The sequence below is a fragment of the Lathamus discolor genome, chromosome 3, assembly GCF_037157495.1.
Source record: "Lathamus discolor isolate bLatDis1 chromosome 3, bLatDis1.hap1, whole genome shotgun sequence".
Classification (NCBI taxonomy): Eukaryota; Metazoa; Chordata; class Aves; order Psittaciformes; family Psittacidae; genus Lathamus; species Lathamus discolor.
In genome coordinates, this window is record NC_088886.1 from 128,466,860 (window position 1) to 128,494,247 (window position 27,388).

The 27,388-nt window shown below is 57.7% G+C and overlaps 3 protein-coding genes across 10 annotated transcripts in view; 2 read left to right on the forward strand and 1 right to left on the reverse strand.

The window, feature by feature from the left end:
* TTLL4 (tubulin tyrosine ligase like 4) overlaps window positions 1-13,753 on the forward strand; it is a 26,536-nt gene extending 12,783 nt beyond the window's left edge. For all 3 annotated transcript variants that reach the window (XM_065671596.1, XM_065671595.1, XM_065671593.1), the window contains exons 7-19: window positions 69-145; window positions 1,062-1,256; window positions 1,337-1,419; window positions 2,475-2,603; window positions 3,242-3,364; window positions 4,866-4,964; window positions 5,517-5,651; window positions 6,379-6,516; window positions 8,358-8,460; window positions 9,039-9,249; window positions 11,363-11,433; window positions 11,972-12,054; window positions 12,886-13,753. In XM_065671596.1, coding sequence (XP_065527668.1) covers window positions 69-145; window positions 1,062-1,256; window positions 1,337-1,419; window positions 2,475-2,603; window positions 3,242-3,364; window positions 4,866-4,964; window positions 5,517-5,651; window positions 6,379-6,516; window positions 8,358-8,460; window positions 9,039-9,249; window positions 11,363-11,433; window positions 11,972-12,054; window positions 12,886-13,027 — 1,589 coding nt within the window. In that variant the 3' untranslated portion in view covers window positions 13,028-13,753. The remainder of the gene's footprint in view (window positions 1-68; window positions 146-1,061; window positions 1,257-1,336; window positions 1,420-2,474; window positions 2,604-3,241; window positions 3,365-4,865; window positions 4,965-5,516; window positions 5,652-6,378; window positions 6,517-8,357; window positions 8,461-9,038; window positions 9,250-11,362; window positions 11,434-11,971; window positions 12,055-12,885) is intronic.
* A 1,503-nt stretch (window positions 13,754-15,256) lies between these two features.
* Window positions 15,257-20,937, forward strand: PRKAG3 (protein kinase AMP-activated non-catalytic subunit gamma 3). 6 transcript variants are annotated; one of them, XM_065671605.1, is made up of 13 exons: window positions 15,257-15,365; window positions 16,174-16,213; window positions 16,506-16,732; window positions 16,814-16,898; window positions 16,970-17,028; window positions 17,303-17,348; window positions 17,470-17,524; window positions 17,617-17,743; window positions 17,853-18,018; window positions 18,188-18,225; window positions 18,455-18,601; window positions 18,775-18,851; window positions 20,781-20,937. In XM_065671605.1, exons 1-13 carry the CDS (start codon window positions 15,333-15,335, stop codon window positions 20,812-20,814), a joined length of 1,134 nt encoding a protein of 377 aa, XP_065527677.1. In that variant the 5' UTR covers window positions 15,257-15,332; the 3' UTR covers window positions 20,815-20,937. The 6 variants fall into 6 exon arrangements, with proteins under 6 accessions (XP_065527677.1, XP_065527678.1, XP_065527675.1 ...); XM_065671606.1 differs by having other exon boundaries at window positions 15,258-15,365; window positions 18,778-18,851; XM_065671603.1 differs by lacking the exon at window positions 20,781-20,937 and adding an exon at window positions 18,852-20,445 and having other exon boundaries at window positions 15,260-15,365; window positions 18,684-18,777.
* A 286-nt stretch (window positions 20,938-21,223) lies between these two features.
* On the reverse strand, window positions 21,224-26,534 carry LOC136010427 (sterol 26-hydroxylase, mitochondrial). The gene is made up of 9 exons (XM_065671602.1): window positions 26,258-26,534; window positions 24,012-24,202; window positions 23,550-23,749; window positions 23,280-23,477; window positions 22,994-23,154; window positions 22,492-22,658; window positions 22,151-22,232; window positions 21,865-22,065; window positions 21,224-21,769 (listed from the first exon to the last, which is right to left on the reverse strand). Exons 1-9 carry the CDS (start codon window positions 26,495-26,497, stop codon window positions 21,614-21,616), a joined length of 1,596 nt encoding a protein of 531 aa, XP_065527674.1. The 5' UTR covers window positions 26,498-26,534; the 3' UTR covers window positions 21,224-21,613.
* Window positions 26,535-27,388: the final 854 nt, after the last annotated feature.

The following is a 27,388-nucleotide window of genomic DNA, read 5'->3' on the forward strand; positions in this document are numbered from 1 at the left end:
TGCTGATGGGCTAGAGGGGATTGTGGGTGGCAGGGTACTTAGTCATGGTTTATCTGGTTTTCCTGCAGAAAGCAATGACTGGCTGGGTTACTGGGGCCACCACATGAAATCCCCCAGCTTCAGAACCATCAAGGAGCACCAGAAGGTAAGTGATGTTTTGGGCTACCGTCCTTCAAGTGCATGGAGAATGTGTTGGGAGCAGTTTGGGTGCCCCTATTTTCAAGCCCAGATGTTTGCTGTGCAGGCCGTCCCCACAGGATCCCTTCCAGAGCGTGGCAGCTGGCATTCCTGTGCTGGGAGATGAGCTCAAAAGACAGGGGCAGCTGGGTGAGCATCCATGCTGTGAGGGTGGCTTTTGTACAAACTGAGGCTGTAGCCAAGGCATGTTCACTTATGAGCTCGTCTAAATTCAGATATTGTTGCTCAAAGCAGTCCTTTCTTTGGCAGAACTGAGCAGTAGGGCCAGCGCCCCCTATGCCAGCATAGTCAGAGGGGCTGGCAGAGAGGGCCGTATCACGAAGGGGTGGCCCGTAGCTTGGGGAACACACAGGGGACAAGAGGTTTGGTATCCATCACACATACGTGTTTGTTTTGTGATGCTCTGAACTGCTCAGCCTTGAGGCAGCATCAGTGTTTGGAAGTTAGCAGCCTCCAGCCCTGTGTCTGTCCTGCTGCAGGGTATGTCTGTCCCCAGAGCCTGTGTTGCGTAGGCAGGACTCTGGCATACAGTTTAGAAACAAGTGGGAAGGTACCGGGGTGGAGAATACTGCCAGAGGAAACGCAAAGGCTGAGGCTTAGTGCCCTGCAGCTGCTTAGACAATCAGAAGAGACAAGGAACCTGCTGCTGGCGCTGTAGCTGGTGTGGGTCACCGTGTGGGATTTTGTCCCTGCAGGGCTTCAGGAGCACATGGGTCCTATCTTCGTGCAGTCCTGGGAGGGAAGCAAAGGACGTTACCCTGCACTGTGTTCAGAAAGGATATATCCTCTAGGCAGGGAGCAGCAAGGGGTGGGCAGAAAGGTGGGAAGCAGTGAGATCTCACAGCATCTGGTTTCTTTTCCAGTTAAATCACTTCCCTGGCTCATTTCAAATTGGGAGAAAGGACCGTCTGTGGCGCAACCTGTTGAAAATGCAGGCTCGCTGTGGGAAGAAGGAGTTTAACTTTTTCCCTCAGTCCTTCATCCTGCCTCAGGACATCAAATTACTCAAGAAAGCGTGGGAGGAAGGAGCTAGCCGCCAGAAATGGATTGTGAAACCCGTAAGTGCAAAGCAGAGCTCAGTCCTCTGTCCCATTGTAGCTGCAGGGAGATCCGATCCCTTCTTATTTGTGTTTCGCAGCCAGCATCAGCAAGAGGCATCGGTATCCAAGTCATCCATAAATGGAGCCAGCTCCCCAAAAGGAGACCACTGCTGGTACAGAGGTGAGTGAGGGAAAGCAAGGTTAACACACAGCCTGGGACCTCCTCGTGTTCAGTCTCTCTGGCTGGGTTTGGGCCGCTGCCACTGTGTGGCAGAGCAGAAGCACTTGATTTGCGTCTGGAAGCTTCCCATCTGCCTGGATGTGATGCTGCAGCTGGGCTTAACCAGAGAGCTGCCGTCTCTGTGAAGATTTTTGAGGTCTCACTTACAAACTTGGCTCCAGAGGCTTTCCTGGAGCTTTTGTCTGGCAGTTGATCAGCTTCAGCTCTGCTGTGATCCTGCTCACACTGCTTTGTAATGTGGGGTTTGGCATCTTTGGAGGCAAACAGACCTTATCCAGTGCACGCAAGCACAGTGGGAAGAGAAGTCCCAGGGAAGAGGTGGCAATTGTCAAAAGATCTCTTCTTATCCGAGTTAGAATGCGTCAGTAAGAGCCTCCGTATGTGTGGATGTCGGCCAGAGGTTTTTCTAGAAATAACAGGATTTTCGGAATCTCCTCCCTCTTCTGCAGAAAAATGGAATAGTTTATCTTGATTTGAGGCTGCTTTCTGGGAAGGATCTTACGAGGGCAAGAAAACTGCCCAGTGTTTGGCAGACAGGGAACTGCTGTGTTGGCTTGTCTGTTCTCTCTGATTGCTTCTGTGCAAAGTGATGAGCTTTCCTATGGAAAATCTTGAACTTGTGGGCTGATGAATCAAATTATTTGGATAAAAATTTCCAACTGTTTCTGCTTGTTGAACCAAACCATCTGTGGCCCACTGCATCTGAGACTGCATGTCTTAAATGTTCCTGAATACTGTGATCAGTCTGGTGGGTGTGGAAAAGCTACTGTGCCTTAGAGCCAGGAAAATATCTTCAAAATGGAACTGAGCAGAAGGAAATACTGCATGGAGGAGCTTTTTTTTCTCTCTCATTTTCACTGTGATGCACTTAAAAATGCTCTGCAAAAGGGCTTCTGCATTAATCCCTATTTTTCCAAGCCTTCTGAAATGGGGCTTGGAGATATTCCTGCACATGGAACTCATAACCCTCCCCTGGTGCTTGCTTCCCTCTGCAGATACTTGCACAAACCCTACCTCATTGGCGGGAAGAAGTTTGACCTGAGGATCTACGTTTACGTCACTTGCTATGATCCCCTCAGGGTCTACCTGTTCAAGGATGGATTGGTTCGCTTTGCTAGCTGCAAGTAGGTTTTGTGGGAGAGCAGTGCTGGGGGGGCTGCCTCAGCGCTGAGGCATGTGTGGCTGTGGTACCCATCTTGGCTGGGGCAGGAGGGAGTCATCCCATGTAGGGTGATGCTTAAAGCTGTAGCTTGCTTGGTTAAGAAGCAGTCTGCAAATACATGAGGTCACTGCAGGTGAGCGTTGAAAAGGAATGTAAGAGGATGCTTCATTTATCCACCTTTCCCAAGGCAAGATCAGCTGAGTGTAAAGCAGTTCTTGCAATATGTTGTCTGTGCTTCATACTCCATAAGAGCTGGTGTACCAGAAACTGAGATGTTTCTTCCAGTTTTAACTATATTGCCTCGGGCTGCTGCAGTTCTGTCATTGCTTTTGCGCACTGAGGCTCTGGTCTTTTTTAAGGACGTGCTGTGAGGGTGGGATTGCATCCCACTGTCCCAAGGCAGCCTCCTCTGTCTCATGTGTTGTCCCATCAGCCCTGGGCACAGGGGACAGATTGCTCCAGGCAGCCTGGGAAAGGGAGACAGCAGAGTTGGTGGGTGGCCAAGGGTTGTCTGAGATGAGAAGAGTGTCTGCCTGCCCTATGGGCCTGAAGGCAGCCAGTTCAAGCTCAGACTACTTGTGCTGCTGTTGCTTCCTTCAGGTATTCCTCCTCGATTAAGAGCCTAAGCAACAAGTTTGTACACTTGACCAACTACAGTGTGAACAAGAAGAACACGGAGTACAAGTCCAACTCGGATGAGACTGCTTGTCAGGGACACAAGTGGTAGGTGCTGCTCTTAGGGCACAGCAATTTCTATTCCCTGTTAAGTCAGCCTTTTTTCAGCATTCTTACCTGAAAAGTGAAGGTGCTTCCTGCATTGTGTGCTCCTGCTTGGGGAAACTGGAGGAGCAGTGATTTTAGCATGGGTTAGTGTCAGTGAAATCTGAATGTTCTCCCTGGCTTGTGACTCATTCTGTCTGCTGCTGCTTGGGCTGTGGTGGTCGTTCATCCTGCCTGTTTCTGTGCTGTTCCCTTCTTCCAACTCTGCTCTCATCTGTGCTCATTCATCCGCTTGCCGTACTGCAAGGGTGATCTGATGTGGTTAAAGCAGAATCTGATTTTTTGCTGTTAGAATTCAAGCGGGTGATTGTGATGCTTAAACTGGCTAGGAGGCAGCTTCTGCCCATCTCATTCTTGACTTGCCTGGGGAGGCAGAGAAAAGGACCATCCTGGTGCAAAACTGTGATAATTTATGTGCTACTCAGAGCGAATAGGAGCAGCAGTGCCATTTCTAGGTATCTGGGAGAAGGGCTGCAGCCTGGCAGCAGTTCCTGTTCCTTGCTGTCCCATGGGTGGACTGATCCAAGGCCCCAGGCACTTGTCTCTGATTCCACAGTGGTGTTTGAAATCTTTTAAAAATAGTGCAGGATAGAGTTCTCGATTCATGGGCCTGGGCAGGGCTACTTCAGAAGTTCGGTTGTTGGGGTAGGATTGCTTTCTCAGGCCTGAACCTGCTGTTCAATGATCATCCACTGAGACGTTGAGAAGATGCTGCTGTCCCCCAGCAGTGGAAATCCCATGGGGGTGGGATTGTGTGGGGTTTTGGTACTGCCGTACAAGTCAAAGCTGGCTGTGCCCACATTAAAGATGAGAGTAGCTGTAATATACTCCATCTCGTATGCAGGAAGCATGACCTTTGGATTCCTGGCCATTAGCCACATGGTCTCACTTGAGCAACATCTGAGCATCCTTGGCTCAGTGTCAGGGTAGTTTGCAGCACTTGGTGTGGTGTGGGAAACTTCTATAAAAGCAGAGATGCTCCTCCCTACCATCTTGTTTTCAACACATTCAGAAATGTTTCTCCACCCCCAAAGTCTCAGTGAAATGGCTTTATCTAAAGCAGAGGGGTCTTGCTGGATTCCTGCTTAGCCGCTTTGCAGTGCTGTGCGGGAAGGCCTGCAGAAAGGGGAGGCTCGCTGAGGACAAGAAGGTGGGGTAAAGAAAGATCTGATCCTGACTTACCTTGCTCATGTGCTAACTTGGGACCTATTACTCCAGTGCTGGGACAAGTCTGTGACACATTTATATTTGTGGTAGCTTGGGCCTGCAAGACCAGGAATGAAGCTGGGCAGGGCAGCAACGAGGAGCTAGGGGGTTTGAGGATGGCAGGATGGCTGTGCCAGGGAAAAGTTTTATCAAAATTCCCCTCTGCTGCTTTCACTCCCCTAGCAGGGCTGGGAAGCAATGGGCTACAGAGCTACTTTCTTTACTTTCTCTCTCCCAGGGCACTCAAAGCTCTCTGGAGTTACCTGAGCCAAAAGGGAGTTAATAGCGAGGCCATCTGGGAGAAGATTAAGGACATCGTTATCAAAACCATCATTGCGTGAGTCCTGGCACTCCTTGCTCTGTGCTTGGCTGTGTTGTGCACCCTGATTCCTCTGGCTCCCAAGTCCCCTCTCAGCACAGTCCTTTTAATCTAAATGCTACCACTGCTGTTGGCTTCAGTATTTCTCTCTGAATCTTTCCTTTCATTCTGTTAACTTGCACTCATGCTGCGGTAACTGCACTGGATAAATAGACCTTACATTTCCTGGGTCCCAGGGGGGAGGCCAGAAGGCTGGGGTGTACCCAGCATTGCCCAGCTTGCCACCCACTCCCCTGCTTGGCCAGGGTGCCTGAGAAGAAAGGTCCTCTGGTGGAGGATGGATTTTGTGTTGAGAAGCAGATCCTGCTTGGTAGAGCAGGGCTGCTCAGGATGCAACGCAGGCTCCATATGCAGTGCAGCAGCAGCTCACAGGCCTTCATTGGTCTCTCAGCCCACCCGCTCCTGCGGCATGCGTCTGCATAAGCTCTTGGAACTGGCAGTGTGTGCTGTGAACAGGCAGAGCTCTGCTGTCTGACTGTTGGAAATAAGAATTTTTTCCTTGGCTTGCAGATCTGAGCCCTACGTGAACAGCCTGGTGAAGATGTACGTGCGTCGCCCATATTGTTGCCATGAGCTGTTTGGGTTTGATATTATGCTGGATGAAAACCTCAAGCCCTGGATCTTAGAGGTCAACATTTCCCCAAGGTAAAGCAGATTCTGAGCCATAGCAGAGTGAATAATGTCCTTTCTTTTATCACACAGTGAATTTGGCTCGTGATGTCTCCTGCGCCCTGTGCTAAAACACTGTGGGCTTTGAGGTCTCCTCTCCAGATTGCAGGAATCAAAGTCCTCCCTGTCTGTGAGAGCAGCATCCATCTGCAGCTCAGAATGCTTCGCTGGGCATGCTCCAGCTAGAGCTAGGGAAGAGTACATTAAAAAAGGAAGACCAAGGAGGGATGTGTAATGTAGGGAACAGGTGATGGCAGAGATTTCTTCTTTGCGTGGGTAGAAGCGATCAGCAGCTCCACTGCCTCGTGCACCGCTTCTTGCTTGCTGACTGTACCCGGCTGCGTGGTGTCAGCTGCACAGGCAGGGCTGGGAGCTGCACTGTACCCAAGCATGGCCTCTCCTGCCTGTGAGATGGATGAGCATGAGCTGGACACAGAGTCATGGTCCCACACAGGGATCTAGGGATGTATTTGCTTCTTGCCAGCAAATCTGGGAAGAGGTGGAGAAATTAACTATTTCTGGTGAGGAGACCCCTTTCAAAGAGCTGTTGTCAGGACTTTTCTATCAGTGTCTCATGTCTGTCTGTGATGAGGTGAAGGACAGACTGGGTATTGTACCCCGGTTGGTATTAAACCAGGGTGTGATCTTGGGGCTGTGGGGCTTGGTACCTCCATTCTAGCACTGTGATGCTTCTTCCCCACAGCCTCCACACCAACTCCCCGCTGGATGTGAGCATCAAGGGCCAGATGATCCGGGACCTCCTCAACCTTGCTGGCTTTGTTCTTCCCAGCGCAGACAGCGTGGCCTCAAGGCCACAGACAAGAAGTGGTTCTACCTCCAGGTCAGCCCCCTTCTCTGGCAGTGGCAGGCTTTTTTTCTTGGAGGATTTAATCTAGGGGCTGCTTTCAGCCCAGCAAATGCTTATTTTTACGCTATTGAGAGCCTGTGCTTGCTAGTCCTTCAAATATGGGACTGGGGGACTTGCATGATTGCCCGAGTGTTTGGTTCCTGTGGCCTCTTCAAGGCAGAAGGATTTATGCCCTCTCTGCAGGTCCATAGCTGGAAGTGAAGCCAGTGTAATTTGTGCTTGCTCTGCAGTTAGTTGAGTTGTGCTTTTTTCTCCTTCCTCCTGCCATAACTAGTGTGATGCTCAGCTGCACTGCTTCAGCTTTTGCTTGGAGGGTTCGTTGGCTGTGTTGAGGCTGGATCTGCTTACCATCTGCCCCAGGGCTGATGTGCTTTTGCCTTAACCTAGAGGAGCACCTGTTATTTTGCAGAGGCTGAAGTGATCTGTTCCTTAGGCAGGACTGCAGGTGTCACAGGCTGTAGACCTATGGGTAAGAGTGTGCATTGTCTTACCTGGTGGCTAACATGACTGTTTCTTGCATAAGGCTAATTCCCAGGCATGTGTCTACCCAGGTCCATGCTCCTTCTGTGTTTCACCACAGTTTGGGCTTACACTGGTTGCAAACCTGACTGAGGGGGAAACCAATCCTATTCCCTGCGGCAGAGTGGCTACTGGCCATAAGTAACTGGAGGAGCAGCCTGCTGGCATGAGCACCAGCACATGGTGCTGTATGGGCATGCTGAAAGGTGGGACTCTTGCCCTCTGCCTGCCTGGTGCCTTCAGCAAAGCAAAAGGCTTGGAGCATGGCCTGTTCCAGGCAGGAATCTCTCGCCAGCTTATCTGCGGTGCTTTGATCACACGCTGCTTTCCAGCTTGCAGTGGAGGTGCTGAAGGGAAGGTGTTTTCAGAGGGACCTGCAGGGATTAAGCAGTTCCTTAACATAGTTCAGATGATGCATTACCAGAGTTCCTGCATTCAAGAGCAACTTTGCTTAACCACATCTTCTGCCCTGGGAAGGATATTAAGGGTTTTTTTGTTTCATATAGGCAGCGTTCCAGCAGATCTGTGTATTCCCCGAGCACCATGGAGCACAGCCTCGAGGCTTTGCTCTCCTCGTTTGGATCTACACACAACTAATTATTTTTGCAGCAGCAGCATAAATTACCCATGTCGATACAGGGTTAAAAGGTGTTGGACAAGTGTCTCCCAGACTCTAATATCCCCAAGTGGTTCAGTTGGGTGCTTAGAATAGTTTAGATGGTCCTGGCCAGATCGTACAAAAGGCCAGGATTTCCCGTGGCATGTGGAGCTGGAGCTGAATTTGGGTCTTGAGAGTTCTTGAATGTTGCAGGAGGAAGTTTTGGATCTATGAGTTCTCTCTTGCCTTGTGCAATACCAAGTGCTCATACCTGTGGTTATAGTTAGGAAACTGCATTCCAAGCAGGATGTAAACATGAGGTCCCATGAGATCCCACCGTGACCCAATTCACAAGTGCTGTGAATTGGGTCACGGTGTGTCTTTCACCTTCTTGCACCATGTGTGGGTGTGACAAGATGCTTGACCTTTAAACAGAGGAATGTTGAAATGCCTTAGCGAGGAACTGGCAGGGCCCTCCCAGTTCCCTTCTCCACATCATTTCTGGGTCCTGTGTTGATGCACAAGGCTGTGGGTACATTGATAATCTTGGAACTATTGAAATCCTTAGAGAAAGGATTCTCCATGGCATCTTCCTGAGGGTGTCACTGCTCTCACAGAAGTTGCTGGGAACAGCTCTGCCATGGCAGGATTTTGTCTTCTGCACTTAAATGCTCTGCTGCCTCTTTTGTGTCCTCAGTATGGGCAGTGCTTTGAAGGAGAAGCCCAAGCCAATGTCTGAGCACTTCATAGCTGAGAAGATGAAGAAGGTCTATTACTTGATGCAGAAGATACCTGACCAGGTATAACAGTCTCCTCTGATACTTGTGCCATCGTGCCAAGCCGCCATCCCAACCAGCCCTTGTCCCTCTCCAGGTTGTGCCCCTCTGTGGGGACAGCCACACAATGGGGAGTGCTTGGACTCCAGTGGGTTACAAGGTAGCTGGTCAGAAATAAATTCGGTTTGCTTAAGCCAGTGCTGCACTGGCTTATCTTTACATTAAAATAGGCATGTACTGAGAAGCACGTTACCCACCAGTCCCAAAACTAGGTCTGAGCATTGGCCTGTTCCTCCTGTGTCTCTGCACAGCTCTTGTAGCCTTTGCCTGCTGACCCCATGCAGGTTATCAAGGACACTTGCTTTGTGTGCCACCCAGCAGTATCTGTATGACAGGTTGGGCTGCAGAACGGGGGATCTCCTCAGCTCCATCAGCATTGCTGTCATCACTGAGCATAGATTTTTTCCATTTTCTGTGTGTCCCGAAGATCTCAGACAGATGGAGACCTCTGCCTGAGGGACTCCAAGGAGTGAGGAGGGGAGAAGGGAAGCCAACAAAACGTAGTTCGCTTCTCCCTGACCCTGGATTGCTCTTGTCTTCAGGACTTTTATTCTTCTGTCTTGGACATCCTGACCCCAGATGATGTTCGCATCCTGGTGGAGACAGAGGACGAGTATTCCCGGCGTGGGCAGTTTGAGCGGGTGTTCCCCACCCACATCTCCATGCGGTACCTGCACTTCTTCGAGCAGCCTCGTTACTTCAACATCCTGGTGACCCAGTGGGAGCTCAAATACTACTTGAATAAGCACAAAGGTAACTGCATCTGAGAGCCTGGCCCAGGCACTTGAGTCAGGCAGGCTGCCTGCCGGCAGTCGTGGGAGACTTGTAAGCTACACATGTTGAGGGGGAGCTGCCTGCTTGCATGCTAGCCGTAGGAAATGTGTTACCCTCCCAGACTGCTTCAGATATCACAAAAAGCTTATTCTGAGTTGATCAGAGGTATTGACTGTTCTGGTAAGGTAAATGCAGGACTTCTGGGTGCCCTGAGGCTGAAGCAGGATGGGATTCTGCCTTCAACCTGGCTAGCTCTGGCCTCTTATTCTCTTCATCTGCCCTTTTCTGAGGGAGAAACAGCTGGAGTCTCTGGGCTTTGCTCATTACAGTGATCTGTGAAGGAAAACTTTGGCCTATTCCCTGGTCTCCTGCTGCTTTCTAATTGATGAAAAACTGTCAGTGTGAACACAGAGGAATTTTTCCTAAACACTAGAAATCTAGCTGTCATTTCCACCTTTCCAGGACACAACTCTGTATTTTAATAAAACACCATTCTTTAATGAAGCATAGGTGGGCTGGATCAGTACCTTCTCACCCAGGGCTGTCTCTGTCAGGGCAGCAGTAGAGGCTCATGGCTCTCCATTCAGCATTTGATCTAGCCAGAGAGGCTTCTACAGGAGCTGGCAGAGAAGAAAAAATATGCTTTTATTACTTTTCACTGGTGTTAAAGGAAATATCAAAGGGGTCAGTAACAGTCTTTCACAGGGAGATAGTAACCTCGTAGTCCTCCCCAGCTGTGCTGTCAGCATGTGTCATCCTTTGCCTCGCTAATACCTTTGCTGGATGCTGTCCTGTCAGCTGAAGGAAAGATCCTGTCATCGTCTGCACTGAAGTGCTGCCCTGAACCTTGCCACTTAGGCCAGAATCCTGGATCAGTGCTCCATCTTCCCCAAAGCAGCCCAGGGAACAGATGTGCTCTATCCCCACGTTGTTCTTCATGTTTGAGCAAAACCCAGCCTCCCCCTTGCCCCTTCCCATTCATGTATGTTCCTTGTAACCCTCCTCTCTGCCCAGCCAGCAAGGTGCAAAGCCTGGGCTGGTGCAGAGAGCCCAGAGAACAGCTGCTGAGCTGCCCTGCTCCCCACAACCCCAGACACATGGGGTTTTCTTCAAGGTTCTGGGGCTTGCTGAAAGGTCACTGAAGAGGAGAGTCTGGACAGCAAGGATTCCTCCTATAGCCAGGGCTAGTATCGTATAGCAAATCACAGTAACCCCAGCTGGACAGCATCAAGTTCCTGGCCATTGCTCTGCTGGTTCTGAAATCTGAAGGCCCCTTAGCTTGTGTTATGGCTCTAAAGCTCTTAAAAAATCAAACGGGAAGGGAGTAATCCTGGATTTCACAGTGTTTCTGGGTTAGCAGAGAGCAGGGAGCTTGGTTGAGGTAGGGACAGCTATCAGGAGGCCTTGGAGGAAGTGGAGCCTGTTCAGTGCAGTTGGACACATGGCTCTGCTTGCTCTCGAGCAGCATGTCTTGTGTGCAGCTGGAGGAGTGATCCTTTCCAGTCACATTTGTGCTGAGCTCTGTCTGTGCCAGCCTTGCCCTCTGTCAGGGATGGAGATCATGTCGAGCTCCAGATGGATCTGTGCAAGGAGGAAATGATGTGCTGGGGTGCTGCAGAGTGCTATGCAAGGAGAAGATTGCCTGTGCTGTTCTCCTCTGGGAAAGGGGCTGGCGACAGCAAAGCTGCTCTACATTTGTTCTGTAGGAACTTTCACGGGTGCAGCCCAAATCAGATGCTGCCGTTGGCAGGCACTGGGCTCAGGGGGACAGCCCAGTCTGGTCTCATTTGGCAAATCCTGTATTGCCCCAGTTTCCCTGCTTGGCTGAGCCTGCTGCACAGTGCGTGTGGTTCCTTGGGAGGGAGGCAGCACTGCGGCAGCACACGTGCTGCTGCTTGCTCGTACAAAGGGTGAACGCCCTTGGTTTACCCCGTGTTTGCTGGGCTCAGGCACGTGGTTAAGTAGTTGTGGCATAACATGTACTGCTTGGGCAGTTCACTCCATGCAGCATACTTGTGTCCCCCAGGCGGGGAAGGCTTAACTCTCTGTGAACTTGGTCATTCATTCTCACTTCTTTTCTGTCACTCCCCAGGTCTGGAGCTACTGAAGAACTGGTGTGTCAAAGGGTACCACACTGGGGCAGGGACGGATTTAGCCCAGATGGTGCGTATGGCTGTGGATGAGCTAAGGAGAGGTGGTGGTTTGCCTGAGTAGAGTAGGGCAGAGCGCCTGCTTGTTCTACCTCCTGCCCTACCCATTTGCCCTCTTAAGGTCTCCAGGAGTCTGGAAACTCACATTTCGCTATCTCCCACCAAAGTGGAGTCCACCCAGTGTATCAGATCTCGAAATATTTTGCATCTGAATATCCTTGGGTGTGCTAGGCACAGCCCTACGTATTTGGCACCTGGCCTGCCCTTTATTCCCCTCCGTGAGGGAGCCATCTCTGTCTGTCACTCCTGTGCCTTACAGCAGGCTGATCCAGTGAAAGAAACCCACTCTTTTGACCTCGAGATGCTCTGCTCCCACTTACAGCAGAGGGATTCATCAAGCAGAGAGCAAAGCCTGCTCTGTTTGCTATTCTGGGAACAGTGTGGTGGCAGTGACAATGCACAGCAGAGTGAGGTTGAAGCGCACTAGGGCAGAGCACAGCAGACTGCCACAACTGAAATAGCCATTTGATTGTCTTTCTCTCTTCCTGCAGTGGTCACTGCCAAAATCTTTCTTCCTCCAGAAGAGCAATGTTCAATCAAATGGCTTCAGCAAACTGGAACTGGGCAATCTGAGGTGAGTTTGCAGTGGCTGTGACGTGCGTGATATTCAGTGTGGTTTTAGGATTGGTGTCCTGAGAGAGATGTGGCAGCAGGGAAAGCAGTTTTGTTTAAGGGGAGAGGAGCAGGTTGGCTTACAGGCTCTGCAGCCAGTCTCTGCTCCCTGGGGAGTCAACTGGTGGGGCTGGAATGATGTCTGTGTGACTGGGCATGTCTCTTTGGCACTGTACGCCCAGCTCGGGTGGGAGTGAGGCCCAGAACAGCCGGGAGTGGGTGATGTTTGGGATTGTCATGGTCAGGACATGCTGAAAAGATGTTCCCCAGAGAGACCTGCACCATTTCTGTGGGCTCTGATATGGCCAGCAGTGAGCAGAGGCTCTCTGCTGCAGAGTGGGACTGGGGGAGCAGTGAGGCCTCTGGGTCTGACACACTCTGCCAGCTTCCCTGGGCAAAGCTGGGCTGCAAAATGGGTGCTGCTGGCCCTGAGAGGTTCCTGCAGAGAGGTGAAGGATTGGGGTTCCTTTGGGTGAGCCAAAGTGGAGGGCAGGCACACACCCATGGTCTCTGGTATTAAGGGGAATGGCATTCCTGCTGCTGTGCCCAGGCCAGGATGGAGCTGGGTTTTTGTGCAGGCAGGGAGATCAAGCTGTGACTCTGAAGTCCCATCAGTGCCTGGGATGTCCATTGGGGTGAGTAGTGCTGCCTGGGATAGGAGATGGAGTAAGTGAGCCTGGCAGCCCTGTCTCTGAGTCTGTGTGTAATGATACTGTAGATGAATGTTGCACCATGGCCCTTTTGATCCTTTCTCACTGTCCCTAAGCAGCACGGGGTCTCCTTTCTCCTGCAGCACGCTCCTGTCTTCAGCTGGTGAGGGCCTCAAGAGATGCCTGGAGCCCAGCTCTGCTCAGAAATTACCTCTCAACAAGTGCAGTGGTGGAGCCGACCAGAAACCTGCCGGCTGCCTTTCTGACACCACCTTGGTGATGTGACCAGGCAGTTGTGGTCCCTCCCTGGGGACAACTCAACCTACCTCAAAGGAAGAGACAGAAGCTGGCTCCAGAAAGCAAGGACTGTGGGAGCCACCTGCACTGCACACTTACTTGTGGGGCTGTTTTTAGAGAGGGATATTCTACTGAGTAAAGAAGAGACTGATGTGACTTCCGTCTTTAAAACAAATAGCAAAGCTGGGCAGTTAAGCTTTGTCTGGCCTTTTTCCTAGGCTGCTCTTAAAGCCTGACATGGTGGTTTCTTTGCTGCATGGTAGCTGGCTGAGCTTGGAGTCAGCCTGGCCTTCCCATTCCTGACCAGCATGGGCTGAGCCCTTGTTTGCCTGTGTCTCCACGAGCTGTGGGGAGCTGAGTCTGCACCTGCCCTGCTGCAGCTCGTCCCCTGGAGAAGTCCCCAGCCACTCCCTACTCTGCTCCTCTGAGAAGAGAAAGGTCTTTAAACTGACCCATTCCATCTTTTCTCAACACCTGCGCCAACATCCTCCCTGCTGCTCCCTGCCAAGCTCTGGTGCCTGGGTGAAGCTTGGGTCATGCACATCAGAGAGACCATGGGTACCAGCTGTGGGGTTTGTTGTGGGGACAGTAGGGCTGCTACCTCTTCCAGGTGGCCCGCAGCATCGCTGTGGGGACTGCAGGCTGGTGCTCTTCTTCTGGGCTCTGCTGTTTTCCCTTTGTTTCTTAAGGATTTTTATTAAAGTTTAGCACTCAGCTGCTCTCTTGGCCTCCATCTGCCCCCATCAGGGCCTCCCTGACACTTTTGGATCTGTAGAGCAGCTTGGCTCTCCCCACTCTTCAGCAGGCTCTGCTACAGGCAGGGTTTGTGCCACCACCCCACCATTCTGTGTCCTGCCCTGAGCTCGGGGTCATTCTTGCTGCCCTGTGGCAGGTAAATGTGCCCCCTGCGTGGGGGAGCAGCTTCCAGCATAGCTGCAGTCTGGGGTCTGTCTTATGTCCTGGGCCTCTCCTGCACATCACTGACCAGCAGGGACAGAGCAGCCCAGCCTTGCAGCAGGGGAAGGTAGGGTTGGGTTCCCCTGAACTGCCCATTGCTGTTTTCAGGTGGTGTCTCACCGCCTGCCAGGGGGATGCTGGGCACTTCGGGGGGATTACTCGGGGCTGGGTCGGTGCTGAGCTCTCTGTGCAGGCCCTGGGGCTTGCAGGAAGCCCTTCCCTCCCCTCTCCCCGCAGCCCCCTGCAGTCCGGAGCTGAGCTCTGTTTCTCCCGTCTCCTTGGTGACAATCTCATCGCTCGTCGGCTTCTTTCCAGCACCTGAAAATAGCCTCCGAAAGTGGAGATGCCTGCTCCCTTCCCCGCTGCCAGCACTCGGCAGTGCCCAGGCAGGAGGCAGGCTCGGCGCAGCTGTAAGAGTCTGGCCCCATCCAGCCCCCCTCCCCACACCGCTGCGGGACAAGGGCCACCGGGGCCAGGGAAAGCACTGTGTCCTCCTGTAACCACAGCCCTGCTGGCCTGTCCCCAGCACCAAGCCCTCCACCTCCCCATTCCTCTTCCTCCTGGGGTCGCACCAGTGGCTTTGGTCCTTGCACCCGGCCGCGGGCCAGGGTCCATCCGTCCCCCCTGGGAGTCAGCCGGGGCCACTTTGGCCCTGCAGCCACTGGCCCGCTCACCCACGGCTGCTCCAGGGCTGGCCCGGCAGCCGGCCAAGGGTTATTTGAACCTTCCTGAAATAGCAATGGAGCCGGGAGTGAGTGGAGGGCGGGTGGACGAGGGTGGCCCCGCGGGTGAGGATGGAGGTTCCCCGGCAGGGAAACCCGGGGTGGCCGGGGACAGTGGAACCGGGGAGGCAGGGCCGGGGCAGCGTCGAGGGCAAAGTGTGCCCAGCAGCTCTCAGAGACCCCAGCAGATCCAGCCCGCGGCTGGATGCTGCCCTCCAACATCCGCGGAGGATGCTGTGCTCGCCCCCTGCTCCTGCCGCCGGATGGGGTCGGGGGCGCCGGGCAGGGTGGACAGGGCAGGCTGAGCTCCGCGTCACGGGCATGGCGGTCCTAGGAGCGGGAGGGCAGGATTTTGCCCTCAGCATCCCCGCATCACCCCCTCCCTCGCGTCCCCAGGCCCGCGCCGTCCCCAGGCCACAGCCACCCCTCCAGCCCGGTGCTGCCGGGGCGCTGGTCGGCGCAGCGGCTGCGAACGCTGCACGGCGGTGGCAGCGTCCGTGTGTCCCCCCCCCGCGGCGGTGGCGGGGGCATGGCTGGCATTGCTCGCTGTCACCCTATCTGCCAGGGCCCCGCCAGCCGCGGGCCCAGAATAGCAGCGCTGCCCCGCAGTCAGCATGGAGCGACTCCCCGGGCCCGTCGCGCCCCAGGTACCGCCGGGGCGGGTGGGGAGCCAGGCCCGAGAGCCCCCCACCTGGGGGCAGGCCACCGCCGGGGTGGGGGGATGTAGGGGGCCGGCGGTCCCCTTCCCACGTCCAGGCCGCCGTGGGGACAAGGGCGCGGAGGGGCCCGGCTGCCCCCAGCCCCTCGCGAAGGGTCGCCTCTTGCCCGGGCTTGGCTCCGGGCTCCTCAGGGAGCCGTCCCGGAGCCTTTGTTGTTGCGGGGTGGCTCGTAGAAGTTGGCTCTTCCCGCAGAGCGTGCCGCTATGTTACGGTAGGGTCTCCTGGGGACCGCGGGGCATGGGGTCTGCCAGGCTCGCCTCCCTACGCCTGGGGCTGCCCCCCTCGTTGCTGTAGGGTCCCCCGGCGCCCACCTGGCTCCCGGGGGCAGGTGGGGCTGGCGGGGCTCCCGTCGCGGGAAGAAGCATGGTTGGGATTTACACCTTGGGTTTGGAAGAGGGAGAGAGAGGATGGGCGCAGAGCAGCTGCTGGACGCGCTCGGCTCCGACGGCAGGGAGAGAAGCTGGGCGCTGCTGCCAGCCTCCGTCCTGAGCCGGGGACCCTGCCGATCCCCCCAAGACTGGGGAGTCAAGCTGAGCATTCTGGGCTGGAGCCACCACAGGGGCTGCGGGCACTGGGGGTTTTGAAGTGGGACGTAGTGAGTAAGCCCAGCCTGCACGCGTACCCTAAAAGGAGGGTCCCCTCGGGCCGGCTTGGGGGGCCGGGGCAGCAGGATGGGTGCAGGCAGCAGCTGGGGGTGGCTGGCTCCTGATGACACCCTCGCTGTGTGCCCCCTCAGGTGGCGCTGCTGGATGCTGCTGCCCGCCCTGCGGAGGAAGGTGGGTAGCAGGCAGCCCCTAGGGGTGTAGCGGGGGAGGGGGGCGGCTGGCTCACTCGTGCAATGAGCACATCTGTCCTCTGCCCACCCTGCACGTACCCATCGTCACCCTACCCCTCAGCTCCTCCCCAGCAGCTCCCAGCGCCCCCGCCAAGACTGGAGAGTTGCAGTGCTGCGTGCTGCCCCGGTGGGGAATGGGGGTCTGCAGCACTTCCCTGCTTCCCCCAGGCAGGCGGGTGCTGAGACCCAGTAGTTCAGCTCACTGGCCAGCTTTGGGGTGGGTTTGCCCATAGGATTCCCAGAAGCTTTGTGCCCCAGGGAAGAGGAGGAAGAAGAGGACAGACAAATGAGCCCAGGGCCCATCACCTTCTCGCTGGCCAACATGATGCTGGGACTGGGCCCAGAGAGCGAATTCCAGAGCCCTGATGCTGAGGTCTACATGCACTTCATGAGAAGCCACTGCTGCTACGATGCCATCCCCACCAGCTGCAAACTCGTTGTCTTTGACATCTCCCTGGAGGTGACGAAGCGGAGGATCGGCAGGGATGGGCAGGGGAGGAGCGGGCTCAGGGGACCCCTGACACCCTCCCCACTCCCCCAGCAGATCAAGAAAGCCTTTGTGGCACTGGTGGCCAACGGGGTGCGAGCGGCCCCGCTCTGGGACAGCAAGACACAGAGCTTTGTGGGTGAGTGCCAGCAGCGCCGCCTGGCCCCTTCCTCCCCCTGGCAGCGCTGCCAGCCCCACGTGTCTCTGCAGGGATGCTCACCATCACCGATTTCATCAACATCCTCCACCGCTACTACCGCGCGCCCCTGGTGAGTTCAGCAGGGAGAGCCTGGGGGTCGGGGCAGGCATGGGCAGGGAGGGGTTGTCCCCACCTCTCCCAGTCCCCTCTTCCCTCTCCTGGTCTGCATTTCATCGCTACACCACGACCAGGGGCTGCTCTGGGCCACCCCAATGTCTGCTTGCTGCCCCTCTGCCCGGCACCAAAGATATGATCCCTGCACCTAGGGTGATGGGGTGTGATGCCAGGGGAAGGGGCAGAGTGTCCGTGGGGCCACCATGACCAGGGCATCTCCTTGCCCTCAGGTTCAGATCTACGAGGTGGAGGAGCACAAGATTGAGACCTGGAGAGGTAAAAAGCAGGGTGTGATGGGGGTAGCTGAGCTGGGGATGTTGTGTAGCACATGGAGGTGGGTTCCAGGGTTGCATGAGGGAGATGGGGGACCCCTTCTTTCACCTCTCTCCCTTGGTAGACGTCTACCTGCAGGGCTCCCTCAAGCCACTGGTCTACATCTCCCCAAGCAATAGGTGAGAGCCTGCCCACTGTGGGAGAGCACATGCTGTGGGGGGTGTGCCCGGGATGCAGCCCTATCCCCCCATGCTGTCCCCATCACCTGCAGCCTCTTCGACGCTGTCTACTCTCTGATCAAGCACAAGATCCACCGCCTGCCCGTCATTGAGCCCGTCTCAGGCAATGTCCTGCACATCCTCACACACAAGCGCATCCTCAAGTTCCTCCACATCTTCGTGAGTGCCGGAGCTGCATGTGCACGCATGGGGTGGATGGGTAGGGGGACAAGGGAGGGTGTTGGGGAGTGTGTAGGTGCCAGTGCTGCCCTGCGCTGCCCCGCTGCAGGGCTCCACCATCCCCAAGCCACACTTCCTGAAGAAAACAGTGCAGGAGCTGTGTGTTGGTACCTTCCGCGATGTGGCTGTTGTGCATGAAACTGCCCCCATCTACTCTGCTCTGGAGATCTTTGTGGACCGCCGCGTCTCTGCCCTGCCCGTCATCAACGATGCTGGTACCTGGAGAGGGCACTGGTGAAACCCCATCTCCCTCTGCCAGTGGCTCTGGGCCCATCCCCACACAAAACCCCCTTCCTAGCCCTTGGGCTGCCCCTTGGGGTGCAGGGGGAGCTCAGCAGGTAGTGCCCAGGGCCCTCTCCCCAGCCCTGCACTGTCTCTTTACAGGGCGAGTGGTTGGTCTCTACTCCCGGTTTGACGTCATTGTGAGTACCTGTGTGTTACACACCCAGGCGCAAGTGTGGCTTCTTGCATGCCACTGTTGGGGTGCTCACACCTATCTGTGCCCGTGCAAACCCACACCGTGTGCAGTGACACCCACCTGCCTGTGCAGATCTGCCCTGTGCATCCCCAGGGCTCAGTGTCCCAGGCTGTGCCAGCACAACAGGGTGCAAGGACACACTGGGGCACTGAGCGGGCTCACCTCTCCCGCAGCACCTGGCTGCCCAGAAGACCTACAACAACCTGGACATCAGCGTGCGGGAGGCACTGCAGCAGCGCACTGTCTGCCTGGAGGGTGTCCTAACCTGCTACCCCCATGAAACCATGGAGGACATCATTGACCGCATCACCAAGGAGCAGGTGAGTGGCCAGGGTGAGCGCCGGCGCCAGCCCCCTCTGCCTGCTGCCCGATCTGCCTGTGATGCCCTGCCTGCACCCACAGGTCCATCGCCTGGTTCTGGTGGATGAGAACCAGTACCCGCGGGGCATTGTTTCCCTCTCTGACATCCTCCAGGCCCTTGTGCTCACTCCAGCAGGTATTGATGCTCTTAACTCTTAGCCTACGACGCTCGACTTTCTCCACTGCACCTTCCATTTCTCTCCATTACAGGTAGGCGCTGTCCCCTGCCACTGCGTCCCTGTCCCCTCCCCACCATTGGGTCACCCGCACCTCGTCACCTCCCTGCTGTGGCCACCTGCCTCTTCCCCAGCCAAACTGGCCTGGGGGATGGAGGAAGCTGGGGCCGGGGTCCTGCAGCGCTGTGTGCCCAGGTGGGGACAGCAGGACTCGGATGCTGCTTGTCCCAGGGGACACAAAGATGACAGGGGTTCCTTATGGGCTTCTGAGCCCTGGTGTTTGTGAGGCAGGAGGGGGGCATCTGCCACAGATACACCCCCAGACCCTCATCCAGGCAGCGTGTCGGAGGCAGATTTTGCAGGTCCCTGGGCTTTGAGCTGGGTGAGGGTTTTGGAGTGTGATGCACCCTAAGAGAAAAACTCTTTTTTGACCTGCCTTCAAAGTCCCCCATGAGACCTGAGCACCTCCAGTGCCGTTCCCAGGGGACACAGTGGGGACAGATCTCCACTCACGTACCCTGGACATGTTGCCTAACGCTAGCCATGTGCACAGTGTGGCTGGCCCACGGGCCATGGCTAGCAGAGCCCTCCTTAGGGGTAGACTGAGGCGGGGGAACCTGGCCCCAGTGCCCAGCTATTTCCCAAAGCTTTTTGGGGGGGATAGTAGGGAACAGGCTTGGGACAGCCCCATGCCCACCAGTTGCCCCAGCAGTGCCCAGACACTCCACGTAGAAGACAACTGGGACTCTTGTGTGTTAACCACGCCAGACACGGTACCCTCCTCATCACGATGCCTTTGCTCACCCCATGCCTGGTGTCCACAGGGGTGGCTGTGTCAGGAGCTGCAAGTGGCCACAGGGATGTCCCCCTCTGGGCCAGTCCCCCTTCCTTTGTAACCCAGGGCTTGCATCCAAGCCAGGGATGGAGGCAACACCCCACTGTCCACCGGACAGCCTGGAGGCCATGGCGCCAGTGCGTGCAGGTGTTATGGCCTCTCACGCTCTCTCACCCTGCAGGCACTGACCAATCCTCACTTTCAAGACACCAGGGAAGTGCCACCGTCTAGGCCGATGTGGGGCCCACTGGCGTGGCTCTGGGGCTGTGGAAGGAGGCTCGGGCTCTGGAGGCTCTCTGCGGGGAGGACCTGCCTGCCCATCACAGTCCTGGGGCTCATCTTGAGTCTGGGGCCAGATCCTGCTGGCCTCAGGGAGGCAGGGAGCAGGGAAAAGGGGTCCAGAGACGCCTCCCGCCAGCAAGCACACAGTGCTGCTCGATGGACATTGTGCCGGAGGAGCTGTACATGCCCACAGCTGGGCACGGGGACCCACACAGCCCCTTGGGACTTGGCCACCCCGCTCCTGTCCTGCTGCTGGATTGGAGCGCTTTGGCCATGGCTCCATCCCGAGCAAGCGCAGTGCCGCCGCCTGCGCCCGGTGCCCGGTAGCGTAGGCTCAGCTGCACACGCAGGCTTGTTACAGGAGGGTCAGGCGGGGCTGGAGGTGCCTGGAGCTGGTGCCAGGACAGGCACTTGCATGGGGACCCTGTGAATGGTTTGGGGTGTGCGGGGGGTATTTATTTACTTTCTGGTCTGTTCAGCCTTGTTGTAACAAAGCATCCTGCTCCAGGAACTGCTGCCTCACCTTTCTGACCAGGGCAGCTGGGCACGGGTCCTGCAGACAGAGCCAGGCTGGGGATGGGAGCCGGGCTGGGGGCCCCGATCTGGGATGCCGGCAAGGGTGTCATGGGCACAGGGTGGCACCTCTGCCCACGTGGGTAGGGGCAGGGAAATGGGCATGCAGCCTTGATAGCTCCACCATGGCCGTGGTGTGCACGTCCTAGCGGGGATGACGGCCTTGGTGCCTGCAAAGCGTCTGCCTGCTGCTTCCCCCAGCCCAGCTAGGAACCCCAAGAAGCAGGAAGGTGATGGGGGTTCCTTACAATGTCCCATATGCCATCCCTCCAGGAGCCTGGGCAAGTGGCAGTGCATCCCGCTCTGAGCCCCTGCGATGGCCTTGGATGTCAGCCCCATGTTCCCAGCCGGGGACAGGGGGGCAGCTGAGGTGATCCTCCCTCCCTTGTTTTGCCCATAGCAAGCCCTGTCCCCATTCGTGTGACCCCTTATCAGCATTTCAGTGAAATAACAGCTGATAGCAAAAGGTGCTGGGTGCTTTACACCCCTCCTGTGCGAGCTAGCCCTGCCAGGGGACATGATACCAGCGCCGGGTGGTGACAGACCTCCTTTCCATCACAGGGATGTGCTGTCTTAGTGTTCCACTTGCCCAGAGCCAGGGCTGGCTCCATCCCTCGGGGTCAGGCACAAACCCCAACCCCCCCCCCCCCCCCCCCCCCAAGCACTCGAGCCTCCCCTGGGAGGCAGGGAGGGAAACTGAGGCACGAAGAGTTGGCTGAGGCCAAAGTCAGCTGTTCAGAGAGGACCCAGATGTCCTGGCTCCAGGCACAGATCCACGCGCAGCTACACAAGGACGGGACGAAGGAGACACTGAACGGCTGCAAGCCCCCTCCCTGCCTCCCCCCAGCCCCGGCAGAGTTCCCAGGTCCCCGGCGCAGCCCGGCTGGGCACAGGATTGGGGGACACAAGCCCTCGCGGCGTGTGAAAGGCACAGCAGTTCCCCAAGCCTCCTGCTGATCTGAGGTAGGGGATACTAGTGCCCCAGGGGCAACATGTGGGCATCCCTCATCCCTCCCATCTTCCCGCAGCAGGGCTGGGAGCCCACTGGCCCAAGCTGAGGTGCGTTTGCCTTCCTGCCCCTGCTGGTGGGGCAGTGGGGTCCCCCCTCAGCACCCAGGCTGGGGGGTGGGCACGCATTCAGGGGCCCCTGGGCGAGCAATGAACTCCAGGTTGATGGGCTTGTCGGCCACCAGGACGATGCGGGACACGGATGTCACCTCCACACCGCTGGGGTCTGGCCGCACCTCGAAGGCCTGGACGATCTGTGAGGAGAAGGGGGGTGGCAGTGCCTCGGGGGCTCCCTGGGGCCCCTATCCCAGCTTGTGACAAGTTACCCGGGGTGGGGGTTCCTGCTCACCCTGGCGAGGGCCAAGTGCATCTCCAGCTCAGCGATGCGGCGACCGACACAGGCACGGACCCCATAGCCAAAGGGGATGGAGCTGAAAGGGTGGTGGGGGGAGCCATGGCCACGGAGCCAGCGCTGGGGGAGGAACCGCTCAGGCTCAGGGAAGTAGGTCTCATCGTGGGACATGGCGTAGTGCGCCAGGACGAAGAGGGTCTGTGGGGCAGGAAGGGGGGGTTAATGACCTCTGCCCAGCCCCACTGAACACAGCAGGGGTCCCCGTGGCATGGCCCCCACTCACGTTCTTGGGGAAGAGGTAGTCTCCGATGACAATGTCCTTCTCATAGAAGACCCTGGCATTGGTTGGCACCACAGGGTAGACCCTGGGATATGGGGAGAGTTAGTGAGGGAGAAGGACCCATCTGAGGATCCCAGAGGAGAGAGCCACAGGCAGGACAGGACCTGGTGGAGCATCTCCTGCTGCTCAGCTGCTCAATCCCACTCCCCAGGGAGGACATGGATGGAAGCAGCCCCAAGGGACTGAAACCCAGCCCTGCACCTGCCTGGCTGGTGCATCCCCTCATGCAGGGGAGAAAGGGCTGGTGACCAGGACCTTAGGGCAGTGGCAAGGCTGGGCTGTACCTCAGTGTCTCCTTGATAATGGCCCGAAGCATTGGCATCTTGGGGATATCCTCAGCACCAGGAAACCGGTCGGGAGGCACAACGGCTTTCAGCTCCTGGTATAGGGTCTCCTGGATGCTTAGGTCCCGGGAGAGGTGGTACAGGGCCCAAGACAAAGTATTGGAGGTCTGGGGGAGCAGAGTGCCAAAAGGAGTGAGAGAGATTGGGCCGGTACCCATGCAGCCTGGTGCCAAGCATGGCACCAATACAGCACCAGCCAGCCTGTGATCTGGTGCTCAGGGAAGCCAACGGGGAGGGGCAGCAAGCATGGGGGAAACTGAGGCAGGAAGCAGGGCAGGGAGCAGAGGGGAGGACAGGGTCTGCAGTGAGGGTTTGTCCTGTCAGCCATCAGCCCCCCAGCCACCAGCCCAGAGCTCACAGGTCTGGGGATCATGGCTGAGCATGGCCCTGTGCCTCTCCCCTGGCAGTGTGGGTTCCTTGGCAGCGGCTGCCAGGCTCTCACCGTGTCCACGCCGGCCAGCAGCAGCTCGGCCACACTGCCATAGACCTCATCCAGGCTGAGCCTGCCACTGGCCAGCAGGTAGCTCAGGTAGCCGGACACCTCCTTGCCGCGCTCCACCTGCCCCTCCAGCTGCTCCATCTTTCGGTCAATCAGGGTCTTGCCTGCAAGGACAGAGAGTGGGACCCAGCTCTGACAGAGTGAGGTGGCCAAAAGGACATGTGCCCCATTTTGAGCATCCTTAGGGAGACTGATCCCGTCGTGCTGGGCCCTCATCATCACTGCTCACCGAAGGCAAAGATGGTGTCCCAGCTGTCCAGGTAGCGGTCCCAGAAGGGCAGCACCTTGCGGCTCCAGCGGGGCAGGACGGTGGCAAAGATGGAGTTCTTGAACATGAGGTTGATGGAATCAATGAAGCGCTGGGTCTCGGCGGGGACCTGGTGCTTCAGGCACCCAATGCGGGTCTCAAAGAGGATATAGGAGATCCCTGTGGGGGACAGGATGAATCCAGAACCCCGCGGGGACGGGAAGAGAGGGGCAGGGGTGAGGACCCTCCTACCTTCCAGTGCGAAGCGGTAGAGCAGGTTGGCCACGTCCCCCACCAACACCCCCGAGGGGCTGCGGCTCCGCTCGTCCCGCAGCCGCATCATCAGGTCTGACACCACCTCCCCGATGGCGTCCGCGTACAGCACCGCCTCCGAGGGCTTCAGCAGCCGCTTGTTGAGGACCTGGCGCAGGCGGTACCAGCGCTCCCCTTCCCTGCACAGGGACGGGGCTCAGCGCCGGGACACGGCAGGGGGCAGCGGCTGGTAGCAGTTTCCCAGTCCCTGGGTGCATCCTCCCCATGCCAGGCTGGAACCACCCCGGAGGTCTTTCCACCCCTCACGGCCATGCCCTTCTGCTTCGGGGGATACGTTGTTGCAGGAGAGGGAGCAATGTGAGCTGCCACCCAGACCCTACACCTAAGGAAGGGACAGGATTGCCCGCTGCTCTGCAGAGTGCAAGCTAAGGCAGGACTCACTCAGTGAAGGGTCCATAGGGCAGGTGCCGGGTGTCCCGGTGCTCCTTCCACAGGGCCATGTCGCTCCGCATGGGGTACTTGCCCTCCTGCCGTAGCAGCTGCTCCAGCACCACAGGGCTCCCGATGTTGATATTCTCGTAATGCCCGAAGGTTGACTTCCAAATAGGGCCATAGATGCGCCGGGACATCAGCTGCGATGCACCAGAGCACAGCAGGATAAATGGGACAGGGCCAGCACTGGGGTTTGATGAGTCCCTCCTTGCTTTGCTGCTGCCTTGCATATGTCCAGCACGCTCTGCACCCATCCCAGGGACCCCGTAGCACTAACTGGGCTCAAGCACCTGCCTCTGATCCCCCTGGGCTGGCACTACCCTTGGAGCGCTCTGCAGATGGCTTGGGCTGGTGTTTCCAGGCGCCCATCCTCTGAGAGTACTAACCACAGCAGGTACTGACACCTGGCACAGACTGGCACATCTCTCATCCGCCCCAGAGAGGTATGGAGGGTCAGGTGGGTCTCTTGGGGAAGCAAGGACAAGAGTGGACAGAAGGGACAGGGACAACTGCCAAGCTCATGGCTCTGCTGAGATGCAGGGTCACTGCAGAAGCTGTCGGCAGGTCCAAGCCCTGCTGCTTCCAGCATAGCCCCAGCTCTGCTCAAGATGGGGACAACAGTCCTTGTATGCGTCCTTGAACCCACCAAGAGATAAGGGTGGTTAATGATCAGTGGTGGGAGGGCAGTGCCAGGCTGGGGCAGGACTGGACTGCTCCCTGGCAGGCTGCTGGCCCCAGGGCATTGCCCTGGGGCCATGGCCTCACAAGCCAGCTCAGGGACATCCACAAGCATCACTCTGCTCTGGGCTCTGATGGCCACAAGTCCCTTCTCCTTGTCTGCACCCAAGGGTGCCGTGCCTCCCTCCCTGCTGGGAAGCACTGTCATCCCCCGAGGGCACTCCTCGGAGCATCCGGACACCTCTTCGCAAGTAGATCTGCACAGAGCCATGTCCAAGGGGTGCTTTCCATCCCACCCAAGCACTACCTGAGCCCCTGTGGAGTGAGACCAAGCCCGAGGGGCTGCGAGGGACGTAGCAGGGAAGCCCCGGTCCCCATTCCCCGCGGCTGCGGGGACGCACGTGGTACAATCTCCCTTGGTGACTGACTGCAGCGCAGCCTGCGCCCGGATTCAGCTGGATTCATCACCGCGGGGAGACGTTTTGATCAGTTCCTCCGCGTGGTGGCAGGCGGAGGGGGAGGGATGGATGGCCGCCCCGGTGCCGGTGCCGCAGGCAGTGAACGCGCTGCTTGGGGCCGCGGCCGACCGTGGCCCTGGTTGAAGCCTGCCCACGGGTGTCTGCTGGCAGCCAGGACCAACACAGCAGAGGCCTCGGAGGGCAGGGCTGAGAAACGTCAGAGCTGCCGGGATCGGGGGTAAGGCATCTATGTGCAAAGCCAGACTGTGCTTTGAGCCCCAAGGGCAGGAGGGAGGCAAGGAGCTCCTGTGCCCAGTTCCTGAGACCCCACCGCCCAGCAACAGCACCTTCTCCAAACAGTAGTGCCTGGTGCTCTGCGGTGCCAGGGAGGCCTGGTCTTGCACCCTCCTCCAGCTGGTCAGGGCTCCAGGACACTGAAAGATGATGTCTGGCTCATGGCCAGCCGAGCCCATCACTTGCTTCATCCGATGTATAAGAACGCGTTGACAGAAGAGAACAAACATCTCTGCCCATCCTTCCCCTGGGTACCAGCTGCCCAAACACCTGCCTGGCTGCCTGCTCCTGAAACCGCGGCCTCTCCAGCTTGTCAGGGCCAGGGCAGCTCAGCGATGCCAGGACCCCGTGAACTGTCCCTGAACCTTTGCCCTCGGCTGCCTGGCCGGCTCGGGGATGCTGAAGCAACCCTGAGCTTGCAGGACCCTCCCAGAGCCACCCGGTTCTGCTCTGGCCTCCCCACGCTGCTAGCCCAGCATCACCCCTTGGTGCAGGGGGGCTCCCCGTGCCCAGCCTCCTCATCTCTGCCGCCCCCATTCAGCTTCCTGCCGTTACCTGCGAGGCTGTTTCCCCCCCAGCCCATTCCATCCAGCACCCACCTACTCCGCGCCTTGCAAAGCCAAGCCCCTCCCGTGCAGAGCACCCTCCAGTGCAGCCCACCCGAGAGCGTGTCCGATCCCTGCGCCCCTCCCAGCCCCCCCCCCCGGGCAGGGTCCCCAGCCCCCCGCGCACCCCGCAGCCCCCGGGCCGGCTGCCCCACCGCACCTGGAGCCGGTGCGTGTGCAGCAGGTAGCCCCGCAGGAAGAGCCAGACGAAAGTCCGAAACAGCCCCGGCCCCGGTAGCTCCTCCGGTCCCTTCAGCCGCGCCGGCCCCGCCGCTGCCGCCGCCGAGCCCCCGGTCCTGAGCGGCGGCCCGGGGATGCTGCGCGGCGGCGGCGGCGGCAGGCGGGAACGCAGGAGCAGCGGTAGGAGCGACCACCGAGCCCCTCCGCTCGGGCCCGCCATGCTCCGTTAGCAGCGCACGGGACGGGGCGGGTCCGGGAGGCACCGGAGGCGGGGGGGCGGCACCGGGGGCGGGGCTGGGGGGCGGCACGGGGGCGGCAACCGGGCACCGGCACCGGGAGCCGCGCACCGGGAACTGAGCGTCGCGCATTGGGTGTCACACACCGGGTGCTGCGCAGTAGGTACGAGGTACCGGGTGCGGCTCATCGGCGACCAGGCACTGCGCGGTGCATGCCATGCATGCTGTGCCAGCTGCTGCACACCTGCTACCGGGCCTCGGATGCCTGCTGCAGCGTACTGGGTACCAGGCACACTGGGTACCACGTTGCCATACACCAGTTACTGTATACCAGACACCGCTCAGCAGCATCACACGCTATGCACCACGTGCTTGGTACTTGGAAATGGCATCAGCAGTACCCGGTGCTGTGTGCTGAGTGCCATGCACTGTGCACTGCACAATGACACTGGGTGGCTGGCAGCCAACACTGGCACGGCACGGTAAGCACAGCACCATACAACGTAGCATGTCACACTGGCACTGGCACAAGCACTGGGCACTGCTCACCAGGGACCAGCACTGCACAAGGCACCATGCATCATGTGCCAGCACAGGCAGTGCCCTGGGTACTGCATCCCAGGCCCTGCGCATCCTGCATCAGTACCAGCCTCACCACGGGGCCTGCTCTTCCGGGCTGCTGCCCTCCTAGCCTGAACCCTCCTGCCCTGCCTCCATGTCCTGCCTGTCATACCTCTATCCCTGTGCAGTGCAGGATGCTGTCCCGAGGAGCTGGGTCTAAGCTGTCCCAGGGACTCTCTCAGCCCTTCCCCAGGAGCCCAGATGTTGAGACTTTGGCATCCCCTGTGCAGCTGCTGGCAACCCAGACAGAGGCA

Bases quoted from the DNA above. Each gene is read 5' to 3' on its own strand.
- LOC136010427 (XM_065671602.1), bottom strand. From the start codon at position 26,497: ATGGCGGGCCCGAGCGGAGGGGCTCGGTGGTCGCTCCTACCGCTGCTC. The intron at 22,233-22,491 runs GTACAGCCCAGC...CCCATATCCCAG, and splicing joins ATTATCAAGGAGACACTGAG to GGTCTACCCTGTGGTGCCAA. The intron at 21,770-21,864 runs GTGAGCAGGAAC...TTCTCCTCACAG, and splicing joins TGCACTTGGCCCTCGCCAGG to ATCGTCCAGGCCTTCGAGGT.
- PRKAG3 (XM_065671603.1), top strand. From the start codon at position 15,333: ATGGAGCGACTCCCCGGGCCCGTCGCGCCCCAG. The intron at 16,733-16,813 runs GTGACGAAGCGG...CCACTCCCCCAG, and splicing joins TCTTTGACATCTCCCTGGAG to CAGATCAAGAAAGCCTTTGT. The intron at 18,019-18,187 runs GTACCTGGAGAG...GTCTCTTTACAG, and splicing joins GCCCGTCATCAACGATGCTG to GGCGAGTGGTTGGTCTCTAC.